The sequence below is a fragment of the Dasypus novemcinctus genome, chromosome 12, assembly GCF_030445035.2.
Source record: "Dasypus novemcinctus isolate mDasNov1 chromosome 12, mDasNov1.1.hap2, whole genome shotgun sequence".
In the NCBI taxonomy this organism is placed as follows: Eukaryota; Metazoa; Chordata; class Mammalia; order Cingulata; family Dasypodidae; genus Dasypus; species Dasypus novemcinctus.
The window spans coordinates 21,740,182-21,755,256 of NC_080684.1; the positions used below are offsets into that span (position 1 = coordinate 21,740,182).

At 46.5% G+C, this 15,075-nt stretch overlaps 2 protein-coding genes across 24 annotated transcripts in view; one reads left to right on the forward strand and one right to left on the reverse strand.

Moving 5' to 3' along the window:
- BAZ2A (bromodomain adjacent to zinc finger domain 2A) overlaps positions 1 to 2,896 on the forward strand; it is a 34,093-nt gene extending 31,197 nt beyond the window's left edge. For all 8 annotated transcript variants that reach the window (XM_071218817.1, XM_004466139.5, XM_058307946.2 and 5 more), the window contains one exon: positions 83 to 2,896. In XM_071218817.1, coding sequence (XP_071074918.1) covers positions 83 to 248 — 166 coding nt within the window. In that variant the 3' untranslated portion in view covers positions 249 to 2,896. The remainder of the gene's footprint in view (positions 1 to 82) is intronic.
- The window catches only part of RBMS2 (RNA binding motif single stranded interacting protein 2), an 80,958-nt gene continuing 66,040 nt past the window's right edge, over positions 158 to 15,075 (reverse strand). For 4 of the 16 annotated variants that reach the window (XM_071218823.1, XM_071218822.1, XM_071218829.1 and 1 more), the window contains exons 10-14: positions 11,146 to 11,307; positions 10,793 to 10,903; positions 10,075 to 10,155; positions 9,538 to 9,624; positions 2,623 to 7,257 (exon numbers count right to left, since the gene is read on the reverse strand). In XM_071218823.1, the coding sequence (XP_071074924.1) occupies positions 9,544 to 9,624; positions 10,075 to 10,155; positions 10,793 to 10,903; positions 11,146 to 11,307 (435 nt within the window). In that variant the 3' untranslated portion in view covers positions 2,623 to 7,257; positions 9,538 to 9,543. Of the gene's footprint in view, positions 243 to 2,622; positions 7,258 to 7,327; positions 9,404 to 9,537; positions 9,625 to 10,074; positions 10,156 to 10,792; positions 10,904 to 11,145; positions 11,308 to 15,075 lie in introns of those variants that run through there. The other 12 variants (XM_071218826.1, XM_071218825.1, XM_071218821.1 and 9 more) reach the window with 6 other exon arrangements.

The following is a 15,075-nucleotide window of genomic DNA, read 5'->3' on the forward strand; positions in this document are numbered from 1 at the left end:
TAGACAGAGCAACTTCCCCAGCTCTTCTCTGTTATTTCTTTTAACTCCTACCCAACTCAGCTTTGCTTTCACCCTTGCCCAGGTATACCAGCTCAGAGGAGTTTGCAGCTGATGCCCTCCTGGTCTTTGACAACTGCCAGACCTTCAATGAGGATGACTCTGAAGTAGGCAAGGCTGGGCACATCATGCGCCGCTTCTTTGAGAGCCGCTGGGAAGAGTTTTATCAGGGAAAACAGGCCAATCTGTGAGGGAAGGGAAGTGGGGTCAGCTTGTGGGATGCCTCCCCCTCCCTCCAAGCAAACAGAAACCTGCCATTCTCACCTGCTGATGCTGCCCTGGGTCCCAAGAGTCAGAGATTATACCCTGATTTTTTGACCCTGCCCTAGGCAGTACCCCACATCCTCTCTTCCTACACCCTTTTCTCCCTTTCCTCTTCTTGCTCCTCAGGTAACTGGGGAGGAGATGAGGTTCTTCTGGACTGAAAGCCAAAAAAAGAAAGAAAAAAATGTTCCTTTCTGTTTTATTTCCTAATTAAAAATGGGGAGGGAGGAAGTCCCTATTTCCTCCTCCTAGCTTCCCCGTCCTTCCCTGTACGTGCCCTGGCATTCTGGGGCTAATTAACAATAGCAATAGTTCTAGTGAATGTGTGAAACCGAGAAACACTCTGTACTGTGTGTGGACCCGCAGTGACGGCCAGTAAAGTGGACTTAACTCCCAAGTGTGTCGAGCCGGACACCGGGCCCTGGACATGCTGCTTCCATGTTCAGTCCCTCCCCTGCTTCTCACTTTTTCTCTTTGGAGGTTTTCCTTTTCTTTTCCCCATCCCTATTTTTCAGATTTTCCCTCATCCAATAATGTAAAACTATTGTGTACGGGTTCTTCCCTCCTTTTCTCTTCCCTAAAATCTTTTATCCCTTCCCTTCAAAGGAAAACAAAATGTTCAGAGGTCTCTGTCTTTCTCCCTAATCCCAGCTTCCTGCCAATAGCTATCCCCTTTCTAATGTTGGATGTTCCTCACATGCTGAGTTTCCAGCCTCTTCTGAAACTCAGCTGGGGAGAGGGCAGGGAGGCATCCTGGGCCTTCCAGCCTCCCTCCCTACCTCTTACCCAAACTTCCCTCTTGGGAACTCCTCAGGGACAACTACTGCTGAGTTTGGGCGCACCCCCAAATGGAGGCCAGCTAGCAGTTGACTGGCCTCGGAGACTGTGTGTACGTGTGTATGTGAGTGTGAGAAGATTGCTGTGATTGTGCCCTTGTATTGTTTTGATGGGTTCCATTCAGTTTCCCCAAATATGTTTTTATTCCCACCTTTCTCGTTGTTTCAAACCATCACTTTTTTTGTCTTTGGGAAACCACAAGGAACAGTTTCTCTGGGGACAAGACTTGTGTCACTCTCCTCTCTCCTGGTCATTTCTGTTCCAGCCTCTTCAAACTGTGCAATCTTTCAGCAGGAACTCTCTCTCCTTGGTAGCTTTGAGTCTTAAGCTTTCACAGGGAGAAGGGTAGAACTGGATATTTTCCTAATCCCATGAGCTTCTGTGGGTTTAGTTGTACTTTCCTTCCCTTATCGACTTCATACCCTAGGACCCCTTCCCCAGCAGCAGAGACCCTGGACCACAGGAAAGTAGGGAGTAGGGGTTCCGGGTCCACCACTGCCCTATATGTGACTTTGCCCAAGTTAAAGCCCCTGACGTGAGAGGAAAGCTGCTAACTCCCAGCTACGGCCACGGGCTCCTGGCCCCCTGCTTTCCTGCTCAGCAGAGCCCTCCCATCAGAGATTACGGGTACTTGCACTGGGGAGGTGGCTGCTGGCTGGCCCAAGCAGAGGTGAGGCATCCAAGAACTGTTCCGCTGGTGGGGGACTGGTAGGGGACGAGGTGCCAGGTGAAGTGGAGCACTGGCTGGCAGCACTGAATTAGCCACTGACGGGGGTGGTGGGGGCGGTGTAGGTCCTGAGACAACTTCCTGACTCCTTTGTGCCCCTTCTCCCCGCTAGTCTATTTCTAAAGTCGCCTTTTCTGTCAGATAAACCTCAAAACTTTTAATTTTATTTGAGATTTTTTTTCTTTTAAATAAGAGGTGGATTGAAGAATATTTGAATTGACTTTATATTATGCATAAATATTTATATTTTATCTAAATAACTGCGCTGTAACAGACTTTGTGTTAGTTGAACATTTGGAACTGTAATAGTTGGGGGCTCCTTTTCCCCATGGCAGTTTTCCCCTGGCATAAAATGTACTAGACTAACTTTATTGTTGGCGGTGAGGTGAGTGGGGAGAGTAAAATCTCAGTTGTTCCTACTTTGGGTACCTCTCCCAGCTCCAGCTCTCCCCAGGGACCAGGCACTCTTAAGGTGGGTTGGGGTCCTCGCCTCAGTTTGTAGTAGTAGAGGCCGAAGGGTGGGTGGGGGTAGGGCTTGATCAAAGGGGCCACTTCTCACTTTTCTTTCCTAATCTTCCCTGCCCCTTGAGCTAGGTGGATTTTCTCTTCTTGACAAATAGGAGTATTTGGGCAGGGAAGGCAGGTTAAAACAAAACAAGACACCCACTCCCTGCCCCCTCATTCCCTGCCCCACTATCAGTCTGGTAACAGGAAGAAACCACACCATTGACACCAACAAGTTTCCATGTTCCTTTTATAACAAAAGGGACTGACTTTTTATATAACCAAATGTGGTGTTTTAGTGACTTTTTGATAATGTACAGTTTTTTGTGAATTTAAATTTATTTCTTTCTATATTTTTAGGACCAATCTCATTTTTAATAAGGTTAAAAAAAAAAAAGAAAAAAGTCTAGAGAAAAAAACGTTTTTTGCCATGTGATGTTCCACAAGTGCAGCTGTAGAAAAGTGCTTGTCAGTTGAATAAAAACCACATTTGATAGAGATTCAAAAGACTCTGTGTATTTATCATCCCTTCATCATAGGCACTCCTAAGGGGAGACTGGGGTTAGGATGTAAAACAGCAGGCAGGGAACAGTGTGCGCCTAGCCCTCCATGGTTTATCCCCTAAGCCTCCACGCTTGGCCGTTCTTGTGTAAGAAGTGCCCAGAAGCAGAATTCCTGCTTCACACCCATTGCTTATATACCCGGAGCAGGTTCTTCGTGCTCCTGTGGGGACGCCTGGCTGAGGCGCTGGGGCAAACAGGGTTCAGTGGGGCCTCTGTCCTGGCATGAAAGACTTGGGCTTGGCGGCCTCAACTGCTACTTGCGGTCCTAGTCGCAAATACGGGCTGTCCCCAGCCACACTCATGGATAAGACACCAGGACGTAGACTTTTGTGTTTCATTTCAAAACAGAAGTTGAAAATAAGACAAAATGGAGCTCTACCTAACTATAAAGAAAAAATTCTGGGAAGACCGAGGGTCAGAAAAGGAAGAGTAAGCTGGAAGGGTGGCACTGACATAGACATGAAGGAGCAGAAGACTAGAAACCCCTGAATAAAGAAATATACAAAATGTGTTTAAGTTTATAAATTAAACTTATTTCCTGCCCAAGGTGATAAATGCATGCAAGCAACCATTCACCCACTCAAAAAAGCCCCCCCCAAAAAGTTAGGGTGTTGGGTGGGGACTTTCCTTCCTTTGGGAAGCCTTAACATCTTCCAGGCTGGAAACCTTGTCTTGCTCGGTAAACAGTCTAAATTACTACCTGCGTGATAAGGTGGAGCTTCCCAACCCTCCTGAAAGGAAGGGTAGAGTGAAGAAGATAGACCAGGCGCTTGTGCCCTTGTTGAACTGTGAGATTGTGAGGTAGACGTGTAACAAGGACCAAGAAGTTTGGGGAATGATGCTTTATTCAAAACCGATGTGGATAGGCCAGGGCATGAGAGCAGTAAGAAACTGGTGCAAAAGAGTGCCAAACGTTACTACAATCAGGTAGGAATCACCAGGGAGGAGGGGCAGCAAACGTCATCAAAGATCAGAAGAGCGATAGAGCGCACAGGCTGGCTTAGGCTGCTGAAGGAAGCCTCTTGTAGGGGAGGGAGGGATAAAAGTTGCAAGTGAATTTCAGGGTTCTGCTAATGCTTGGAGGACCTAAAGTGCAGACAGCAAAGAAATGAAGACTCAGGAAGTCAATGTGACAAGGCACAAAATTTAAATCTCCTTACTGGCTGGCTTTGGTAACACACCCCTCTTTAAAGCCTGCTGATTCAGACAGACCTAGGGAAGCTGGGGGCAAGTTTGGAAGTTTCTAGTCTTTGGTTAAGGCAAAGAAGCCCCTCATGAAGTGCACTGCTGCCATTCTCCCAGAAGGTGGGGCACTTGGACAAGAGAGCAGCAGCGGTGCTTTTTCTAGAAGACTAGTACAGCAGCCACTGGGATGCCCCCCCAACATTTCAGCAAGGCTCCTCATAGCAACTTCACGGTGCAAAGAGCTACCCACATGTAGGCCCCAGCATCCAGGGGGTTGACTGGAGCTGCAGGGAGTGAACACTGGAGACAGGAGTGAGTGAAGTCACTGATAAGCAAGTTGGGCAAGGAAGAGGGACGGAAACGGGCTGAGTGGGCACAGCCCAGGGATGGCCTGGGCTTCACCCTCGATGGAAGCTAATGGCTCCCTCCCACCCCTATCACTGATGGGGGTTACTACTTTTTAGGAGCCACCAGGCTTCCTAGGCTGGTCAGCTCTTCAAATTCTTTGGTTAAAAAGACTCTTAAAAAATAATTTCCCCATCATCATTCCCACATCCTCCCTAACCTCTACGCACACCCCCCGCCACAAAGCCCAATCAGCCTGTGGATCTGAGCATCATCCCAGAGCCTGAGGCGACCAGCAGTAACGCTGGCACGAGAAGGGACTGGCAGTCAGCCTAAGTAGAGGATGGGACTCTGGCATGATCTATTCAACTGAAGACAGAAAAACACAAATTACTCAAAGATTTTAAGACCACTGTATCTGTAATGGGGGTGAGGTGTGACGGGCAGAGAGGAAGACCTGGGCTCATGGAGACAGGCCTCAGAAAACACCAGGAGGAAGACAGGACAACCACGGACTCCTCCAACCCCGATGAGGGCTAGTGTAGAGAGCGCCGAGCCCGAGGCTGTGGAGCTGAAGCTCCTCTACAAAGCTGAGTCCTGAGCCTGTCCCCACCCCGACAACAGGCTATTTCATGGAAGAAAAGGTAGCACTGAACTAAGGAGGGAAAAAACATCATGAGTGTAACCCAAAAGCATCAAAAGTAACTTTGGGCTCCCCATCACTGCCCATGCCCAAACCTGCCCAAACCACACTCACCATCACTGCCCATGCCCAAACCTGCCCAAACCACACTCAATAGAATCCAACAAGTAGGATCACATGAGGAGAGCACACAAACAGTAACTTCAGGATTTAAAACAAAAACAAAAAGCCCAGGGCCATTTAAACATTTTTAAAATACAGAGAAATTACCATCAGGAGTTCTGGGTGGCAGAGGGGGCAGCAATAGCATCAACAGCAGTTTCTGTACATGAAAGGGCCCCATTGCACTAGCCCTCCTCCCACAGCAACTGAGGACCGACAAGAAAGGAGACCCAGGAAAGGAGCTGCCTGTCCAGCCAGCCTTCTAGGTTCCTGGGCTTGGGGCCAGTTTTACATTGGGTAAGCCCATCCTGAGGTTAGAAGCACCCATAAGATACTTAAGAGTGGAAATTCTGTCATTTACTTCATATCCTACCCTGCCGTCTCCCGATCCAGTTCCCTGGAATGTACAAAGGGACAGGCGAGGGGTAGGAGGCACTGGGACTCACAATTCTGGTGTGGGCAGTAAGGGAAGGGAAGCAGTGCCCAAGTTCTAAAAGCAACGACTGCTCCTACAGCTACTTTTTCCTCTACGTATCCTTTCTCTCCATGCAGCCAGCTGACGGACACGTTTCTCCATGAGCCAGCATTTGGCTTTCTGTCCTGATTGTCTGGTGGAAAGGCACCTGACCTCAAAGTACGGGGGAGCAGACTTCCTCCTCCAATGGGTGAGGAAGTTACTGGAAGAAGACAGGTGCAGGATCATATCTCCCAGGAAGCAGAGGCTTTCTACCCACCTGTCTCCATTTGCATAGTCAGGTCTTGCAGAAGGAGACCGAGTTAAGAGCAAGATACAGGCTTTTTCAAAAGGACCTTGCAAATAATCAGATGGGATTCATTGCCCTTTTCTATCCTAGCTCCCTGTTGTCCTTCCACAAGAAGGAAAATTATTTCTGATGCCCTGGATCCCTGGGAAGGGAACTCAAACACACCAGGGCAGGCAGGTCACTCAGGATGGAGAGCTTTGTGCTTTCCCACCCCTGCTCAGCACAGGGACAGAGCCGCCTCGGCCGCTCTGAGCGTGTGGGGCCTGTGGCTTGTACACGCAGCCAACAGCCTTTCGAGGTCAGCTCCTGCTGTTCACAGAGGTGTCAAAAGTCAAAGCCTGGGGGGAATTTAAGGACCCCAGTTTTGTCAAAAGGCACTGCGTGTCCAGGGTGGGGGTGGGGAACCTTCAAGTCTCATGGTTCCGTGGGGGGGAGGACAACATAGTCTACTACAAGGTTTCTTGACATTTTGGGATCAGATAATTCTTTGTTGTGTGGGGAGGGGGAAGGTCCTGTGCACAGAGGGATGTTTAGAAGCATCCCTGGTCTCTACCCACTAGACACCAGTAGCACTCCCCAGGTATGACAATCAAAACCGTCTCTAGATATAGCCAAAGGTCTCCTGGGGGACAAAATTGCCCCCAGCTGAGAAACACTGGTGTCCAGGTGAAGCGTCTGTCTTTTCACAATGGGGAAGGACCCTAAGTGGGCTCAGCAAGGCCACAGCTGCAAAGGCTCTGCGCACGGCCAGGTGCAATAGGGAAGAGACCTGCTGTGGCGCCCGGGCAGAAAAGAAAACCCTCCAGGAGGTAAGAAAGCAGGCGTTCCTGAAGAGCTGTAGCTGCAAAAGACACTTCCTCAGACAGTTGGCCCCAGCAGTTGAGAAGAGTTAGAAGTCATTAAATCCATCCTTCTGGAACTTGCCAAGGAAGACCTAATCTTCATCCAAACTTGACTCAAGGGCAGCTTGCAGAGACTGTGGGGTTGTTTCTTTAATGAGCTAGGTCACATCTTGGCTTCCTGAAGCCCAAGTCTAGTCTTTTCTCTAGGATGTGGCAGGGCAGGAGAAAAAGCCAATTCCACATTGCCTGTTTAATGTTCTACCTCGTTCCTTGCCCAGCCCAACAAAAATTCCATATGAAATTTAATTCAAAAAAGAAATTCACAAAATCAAAATTTTTAAAAAGGCGAAGTAGGCAGGCTTTGCTGTATGGAAGAGAGAAAAAGAATAATCATTTGAGATGAGAGTCACAATAAAACGTGTGAAGAGACGCGGTAAGTTTGCATAATTTTCTTAAACACACACATAGAACAAAAAAGTCCATAACTAAACACCTTTAAGAAGGGTCCACAAACTCAGACCAGCAGAATATCTCAGCCTACATGTTGGATCAAGTGTTAAAAACTGCTCTTTCACCTTGAATAAAAGGGGGAAATGGCAAAGACAAATGAGTTTATATGGCTAAGAGTCTTCCAAAGAGTTGGGAGGTCATCAGAGGGGTCATGCTTACACACACCTCAGCAGGATCCCAGAAAAAGCTGAAGTAGTTACAACCCCAGGTACTGGTTCCCCTGAAGACTACGGAGATCCACAGAGATGTGGTCATGGCAGACGGTTGGAGTTCTGTGCCATGGCAGAGCGCCCTACTTTGGAATTTGTGCTCCTCAGGGTGATGGAGCTGGACTCAGATGTGACTTTTCTACACATGCCTCCTCTGTCACTTTTACTGAACCTGTGGTTGGTGCTAGGGATGGTACATACTCAGGAGACTTTAATCTCTGGACTGTCCATGTGCCAGCTGGGCCCTGAGCCTCAGCAGAGTGGTGACTCCTACTCTCTGGTTCGTTGGTCTTACCCAGGTCAGCTAACAGGGAGGTGAAGATGGTCAACCACCACAACCAGGGAATCAAGAGTGCCAACAGCTGTAAGCAGAGGAATTGCATCCATCATCCATGTGGAATCTAAGCCCCCTCTTGATCTAGAGGTGGAGAGGACATCACCATCCCAGGGTCCACAGAATGGAGGAATAAAATATGGACTTGAGTGGACTTACTGATACTCTATTATAAAACTATTGTGACGAGTAATAGAAGAAATTTTTGCATCGAGGTGGAGAAAGTGGCCACAGTATTTGCTGAGGGCAGGGAGAGGGTAGAAGAGATGTGATGTGGGGGCATTTTTGGGATTTTGAGTTGTTCTAAATGATATTTCAGGGTCAGATGCTGGACTTTATATATCCTACCATATCCCACTGAATGTATTGGGGGAAAGTTTACAGGGTAAACTATTATCTGTGTAGCGCAGCAGTGCCCCAAAACATGTCCACTGAGTGCGATGAGTGTGCCACAATGATGGGGGAGGTTGTTGGTGTGGGAGGAGTGGGGGGGGAGGGTATATGGGAACCTTTTATATTTTTTCATGTAATATTTTTTTGGTGATGTATATATCTTCAAAAAAATACAATTTACAATACAAAAATGATGAGGTGGGGGTGGGGAGTGGGTTATATGGGAACCTCTTTTTAATGTTTTTTAATGTAACGTTCCTTGTGATCTATGAATTTGAATAAAAAAAAATAGAAAAAGAAAAAAAAAAAGGGTCCACAGTAGGACCTCCTTCATCAATGTCCTAGCACCACATCTTTCTGTTTTCTTTTTAAAGAATAAATAGCAGGGGAAGCGGATGTGGCTCAAGCAGTTGAGCACCCACCTCCCACACGGGAGGTTCTGGGTTTGGTTCCGCTGCCTCCTAGAAAGAAAGAAAAACAAACAACAAGCAAAACAAAGGAAGAAACCGACCCAAGGGAGCTACTGGGGCTCAGCTGGTGAGTGCTGGCCTCCCGCATATGAGGTCCCAGGTTCAATCCTTGGTCCCAGTCCCTCAAAAAGAAAATTAAAATATATAAATACATAAAATAAAAATTAAAAAAAAAAAAAAGGATAAATAAATTGTTTAAAAATCCCCCAAATAATTCCAATATTTTCACACACAAAAAAATGTTTTTCATACAGATGAGAAGAGGCTCCAGCTACCCTGTTTCTTTAGGATAGGGAAAGAGTATACTGTAGTTAAGAACAAAACAACTTCCTTTGCAAAACAAAGAGAAAAAGGTTTGCTGTTGTTGTTTTTTAATCTCCTTGAATATCGCACACAAAAATGTAACGGGTCCCCCAGGCTCCAGCAGCCCTGCAGGAGCAGCAGAGGGCAGGCATGGAGAGATGATCTTTCTCCCAGGCCCAGGCCTGCCTGAGACGATGGCCACGTGCCAGCCCTCAGAGGGCCCACGGAGGGCGTGTGTGCCTCCTTAGCCCTCCGGAGTCTGGGAGCGCCAGCCTCTCCAAGGACTCATTTCTATTCAACAAAGATGGGGAGGCAAATTCAGAGGAGGTGGGAAGGAGAATGGCAAACACGAGAACCTGTCGGACTTGAGGCTGCGCTGCCTCATCCCAGTTCAGCACGCCCCGGCCTCAGCAGGGGATTCTTACCCACTGTTACTTGTTGAACTGGAAAGAATAGACCCCATGGTCTGAGGGAGCATCCACCGCCACTTGGTTCTGCTGGCCGCTGCTCTCCTGCACCACAGCCAAGGCAGGACAGTCACCTGGTGCTATCCCTTCCTCACCTCCCGCAAAAGCAGCAGCTACCGGACATCCGCCCAAAGCTGCGTGCCCTCCCGACCTACCCACAGCCCCGTGTGCGCACGTGCCCACACGCGCACGCACACACGGCACTTTCCCAACGTTGACTGCAGACATGGGGGCATTTATTCTCTTCCCCAGACACACTAGTCAATACAAATACAACCCAACATCCTGGAAATTAACTACTGGCTGGCAAAACGCGAGAAAGGATCTCATTCACGAACACTGGCCAGCTAGATCTTTCCTTCCTGTATTCCACACACGCCTATCGGCTATTTGTGAACACGGATTCAGCTCATTGTGACAGGAAGACCTGATCGGGGAAAATCCACTTCTGTTCATTTTCCAATCCTCAATCCAAAGAGATTATAAAGCTCTTACCTCAACTGAAACATTGGAAGAAGGCACAGGGGTGTACTGGGAGATGTAAGCGCCTTGCATAGCTGCGGCTGTTGGCATATACTAGAACGAAAAACATCGAGAGCAGTGATTCTCGGCTTCGTTTAAGGTACACAGGAGTTTCAAAGAATCCTGAGGCCTGTGTTCCACCCCAGAGGTTCTGACTGAATTCATCTGGGAGTTGGCTTTTTAAAAACACTTGAGGTGGTTCTACAGTACAGCCAAGGTTAGGCCCAGTCCGTAGAGAGACTTCTATCTGCACAGCTCGCTTCCCTCCCCTTGCCCACTGCCTCCGACTCTCCCTCCATATACTGCCGTCTTTGTCCCTAAGCTTTCCTGGGCACATGAGAACGCAGCCTGCCAAAACAAAACAAAACACAATCATAATTAACTTCGCTCTTCCTGTACTATTTTGGTAAGGATTTCTAGAAGACATGCATGAACTCCTAGATAAGCTAGTATGTAGATAGGCACGCTAATTGTTTACTTTCATGAGTAGAAAGCAGTTGAAAGGGATGAGTTGGTGAGCAGAACGGCTGCATTCCTCCTCGTCAACATTCATCTTTTTAGTTTTTCTCCTATACTGAGTGTGCCCTCAACCGGTGTGAGCCCCGTCACCACAAGCACTGATGTGGAAGAGAATTCTGTGAGTGGGCCTTGCTCTGTAGAAGTCTATAATCTTAAAGATGTCCTGCTTTACCGTGCCCGTGCTACTGAGGGAGAGGTGGCCCAGCTGCTGGGTAAGGGGTCCCATCACGGAGGCAGGCTGCAGGGAAATGGGGTGATCCAGCCCTGGTGTCAGCACTGAACCCTAGAGGCAGAAGCAAAGGACAGCGTTAGCTGGCAGCATCCTGAGGGGCTGCCTAAAGCGGTGACTGATGGGTTTTAAATTATTTTAAAATCTCAAAAATGACAGGGGAGCAGCAACCTAGCTGTGCAACAGAAATAGGCTCGCTGACCACTGGTCTGGAGGGACCCTTCTTTAAGACAGACAGACTCACAGGGTCTTAGGTCACTTAACTGGGTTGCACAAAGGACCGAGCCAGAACTCACACCCACGTCTCCTGCCATCAAATTCCTTTGCTTTTCTTTATACCAAATTGCCTTGTTTGCTTCTGCCCACTCCTGAACACTCACTGAAGGCTGCATGAGGTATGACTGGTGATGCATCCAAGCTGGGCTAGGGACTTGTAGAGGAGATGTCTGAGTCACTCTCTAATGCAAACAAAAACAAACAAAAATTTTAATTGCCTAGAAACTACTGTTCAGCTCAGTGATCTGAAAACGTTCAGCAAAGCCAAAACAAAGTTTGAGTGCACCCTCAGACAACAGAAACATTAAGAATTGTTTTTAGGGAAACGGACTTTGGCCCAGTGGTTAGGGCGTCCGTCTACCATATGGGAGGTCCGCGGTTCAAACCCCGGGCCTCCTTGACCCGTGTGGAACTGGCCATGTGCAGTGCTGATGCACGCAAGGAGTGCAGTGCCACGCAAGGGTGTCCCCCGCGTGGGGGAGCCCCACGCGCAAGGAGTGCGCCCGTGAGGAAAAGCCGCCCAGCGTGAAATGAAAGAGTAGCCTGCCGAGGAATGGCGCCGCCCACACTTCCCGTGCCGATGACGACAACAGAAGCGGACAAAGAAACAAGACGCAGCAAATGGACACCAAGAACAGACAACCAGGGGAGGGGGGGAAATTAAATAAATAAATAAATCTTTAAAAAAAAAAAAAAAAAAAAAAAGAATTGTTTTTAAAAATATCAGACACTTCAGCAACTCCAACAAATCATCCAAAACAGGCAAAGGATTTGAATAGATACTTCTCCAAAGAAGATACACGAATAGCCATTAAGCACATGAAGAGATGGTTAACACCATTAGTCAGTAGGGAAATACAGGAAGTGGTTGTGGCTCAATCAGTTGGGTTCCTGTCTACCATATGGGAGGCCCTGGGTTCGCGTCCTGGGATCTCCTTGTGAAAGCAGCTCGCCTGCACACTGTGAAGAGCTGCTGGTCTGCAAGCGCCAAGGAGAACTGACTCAGCAAAGGTGACACAACGAAAAGGGAGACAAGTGAAAAAACACAGAAGAGTATGGGCAGCGAATGGACACAGAGCAGACAAGAAGCAAGCCGCGGGGGGGGGGGGTTAAATAAAAAACACAGTGAGGGGAAGCAGATGTGGCTCAAGGGACTTGTCTCCCATCTACCACATGGGAGGTTTAGGGTTCGATTTCTGGGGCCTTCTAGTGAAGGCCTACGCGGGAGTGCTGTCCCAAGCGGAGAGCTGGCACAGCCGGGTGACGTAACAAAAAGAGACCCAGAGGAGAGACAATAAGAGATGCATCAGACCAGGGAGCTGAGATGACATAAGAGATTGAGTGCCTCTCTCCCACTCCAGAAGGTCCCAGGATCAGTTCCCAGTACTGCTCAAAGAGAAGACAAAGCAGACACAGAAGAATGCACAGTGAATAGATACAGAGAGCAGACAACGAGGGGGGTAGGGGGAAATAAATAAATAAATTGGGGAAAAAAGTACACAGCAAGATATGACTTCACACCCACTAGGATGGCTATAATCAGAAAAGATAGATAATAACAAGTGTTGGCAAGTATATGGAGAAATGTGAACCCTCCTATGCCCCTGGTAGGAAGATAAAACAGTACAGGCTGCTTTGGAAAACAGTTTGGCAGTTCCTCAAAAAGTTAACCCAGCAATTCCACTCCTAGCTCTGTATCTGAAAAAAAGGGAAAACGTATGTGTACACAAATCTTGTACACAAATGTTGAGAACTGTATTATTCATCATAGCCAAGAAGTGGAAACAACCCAAATGTCCCAAACAAAATGTGGCATGTTCAGGGAAGCAAATTTGGCTCAACAGATAGAGCATCTGCCTACCACATGGGAGGTCCAGTATTCAAACCCCGGGCCTCCTGCCCCATGTGATGAGCTGGCCCTCGTGCAGTGCTGATGCACGCAAGGAGTGCTGTGCCATGCAGGGGTGTCCCCTGCGTAGGGGAACCCCACATGCAAGGAGTGCACCCTGTAAGGAGAGCCGCCCCATTCGAAAAAAGTGCAGCCTGCCCAGGAATGGCGCCGCAAACATGGAGAACTGATGCAGCAAGATGACGCAACAAAAAAGAGATACAGTTTCCCAGTGCCGCTGACAAGAATACAAGAAGAACATACAGCGAATGGGCACAGAGAGCAAACAACTGGGGGGGGGGGGTAAGAAATAAATAAAAAATAAATCTTAAAAAGAAAAAATGGGGAAGTGGATTTGGCCCAATGGATAGGGCATCCACCTACAGCAGATGGACACTGAGAGCAGACAAGTGGGGGGGGATAAATAAAAAATAAATATATATATTTTTTAAATGTGGTAAGTTCATATGATGGAATATTATTCAAGCCATAAAAATAAACAAATACTCATATATGCATCAACATAAGTAAGCCTTGGAAAGATGCTATATGGAAGAAGACAGTCACAGAACAACACATATTGTATGATTCCATTTACGTGAAATGCCCTGGATAGGCAATCTATAGCGACAGATAGCAGGTTAGCTGTTGCCAGGAGCTGGGGAGAAGAGGGGCTGGACTGTGACTATTAAGGAGTACAGGGTTTCTTTCTGGAATTAGTGATGCAACTGTTCTGGAATTAGTGATGATGTTTGCATAACTTTGTAAATATACTAAAAAACCACGAATTGTACACTTTAAGAAGGTAGATTTTAGGGTCTGTGAATTTTATCTCAATTTTCAAAATGCAAAAAATATAAATATTAGTAATGTAAATCTAGAAATACATCAAAATAACCAAGTGGGATTTATTTTTTAAAATGTAAGGATTGCTCAAATTCAGAAACTCTCTAAACATAAATCAAAATTGAAGGAGAAAAACCAAAGTATAATATTAGATGCTGAAAAGACATATGATCAAATTCAAAAGCCATTTATTAAAAAAAACAAAAAAAAGGACAAGACATAAATGACTTAAATATAGTAAAGGTTATATTACTAAACACTAGCCACTAAAATTAACGTAAACAAAGAAATGTTAAAACCATTACATTTACTTATCAATTAAAGGCATTTATCATTTGGTCAATCAAATAAATACAATAAGACAAGAACATAGTTGGTTTAAAATCAGAGGGGAAAAAAAGAGATAAAAGTATTATTATTTGCTGATGATGCAATTGTATATCTACAAAACCAAAAAAGACTCAAGTAAAAAAATACTGTTAGTAATAAGAGGATTTAAGTTTGCCGCTTACTAAAGAGATACACATAAATCAATAGCTTTTCTTCAGTCTATCAATAAAGTACCAGAAATGCTTATAAAATTATAAAATTATAAACATTTTAAAATACATTAAAATCCAAAAAAAGATTTACGAAATCATGAAACATTTATAAGTGCATAAGACCTACATAAATAAAACAAAAATCTAGGGAAGCAGACGTGGCTCAACTGATAAGAGCATCTACCTACCATATGGACGGTCCAGGGTTCAATACCCAGGGCCTCCTGACCCGTGTGGTGAGCTGGCCCATGGACAGTGCTGCTCCAAGCAAGGAGTGCCGTGCCACACAGGGGTACCCTGTGTAGGGGTGCCCCACACACAAGGAGTGTGACCCATAAGGAGAGTCACCCCGCATGAAAAAAATGCAGCCCGCACAGGAGTGGCACTGCACACACAGAGAGCTGATACAGCAAGATGACACAACAACAAAAAAGAGACAAAAAGAGAAGCAGTTTCCCGGTACCGCCTGACAATGCAAGCAATGCAGAAGAACACACAGAGAATGGACACAGAGAGCAGACACCAGAGGGTAAGGGGAGAAAAATAAATAAAATAAGTCTTAAAAAAAAAATCTTATTGAAGAACATAAAATAGGATTTGAAAACATTAAGGATAGGACTTAGTATTCTTATAAAGTCAATTTTCTTTCAGCTAACAAAGATTTAATGTAATTC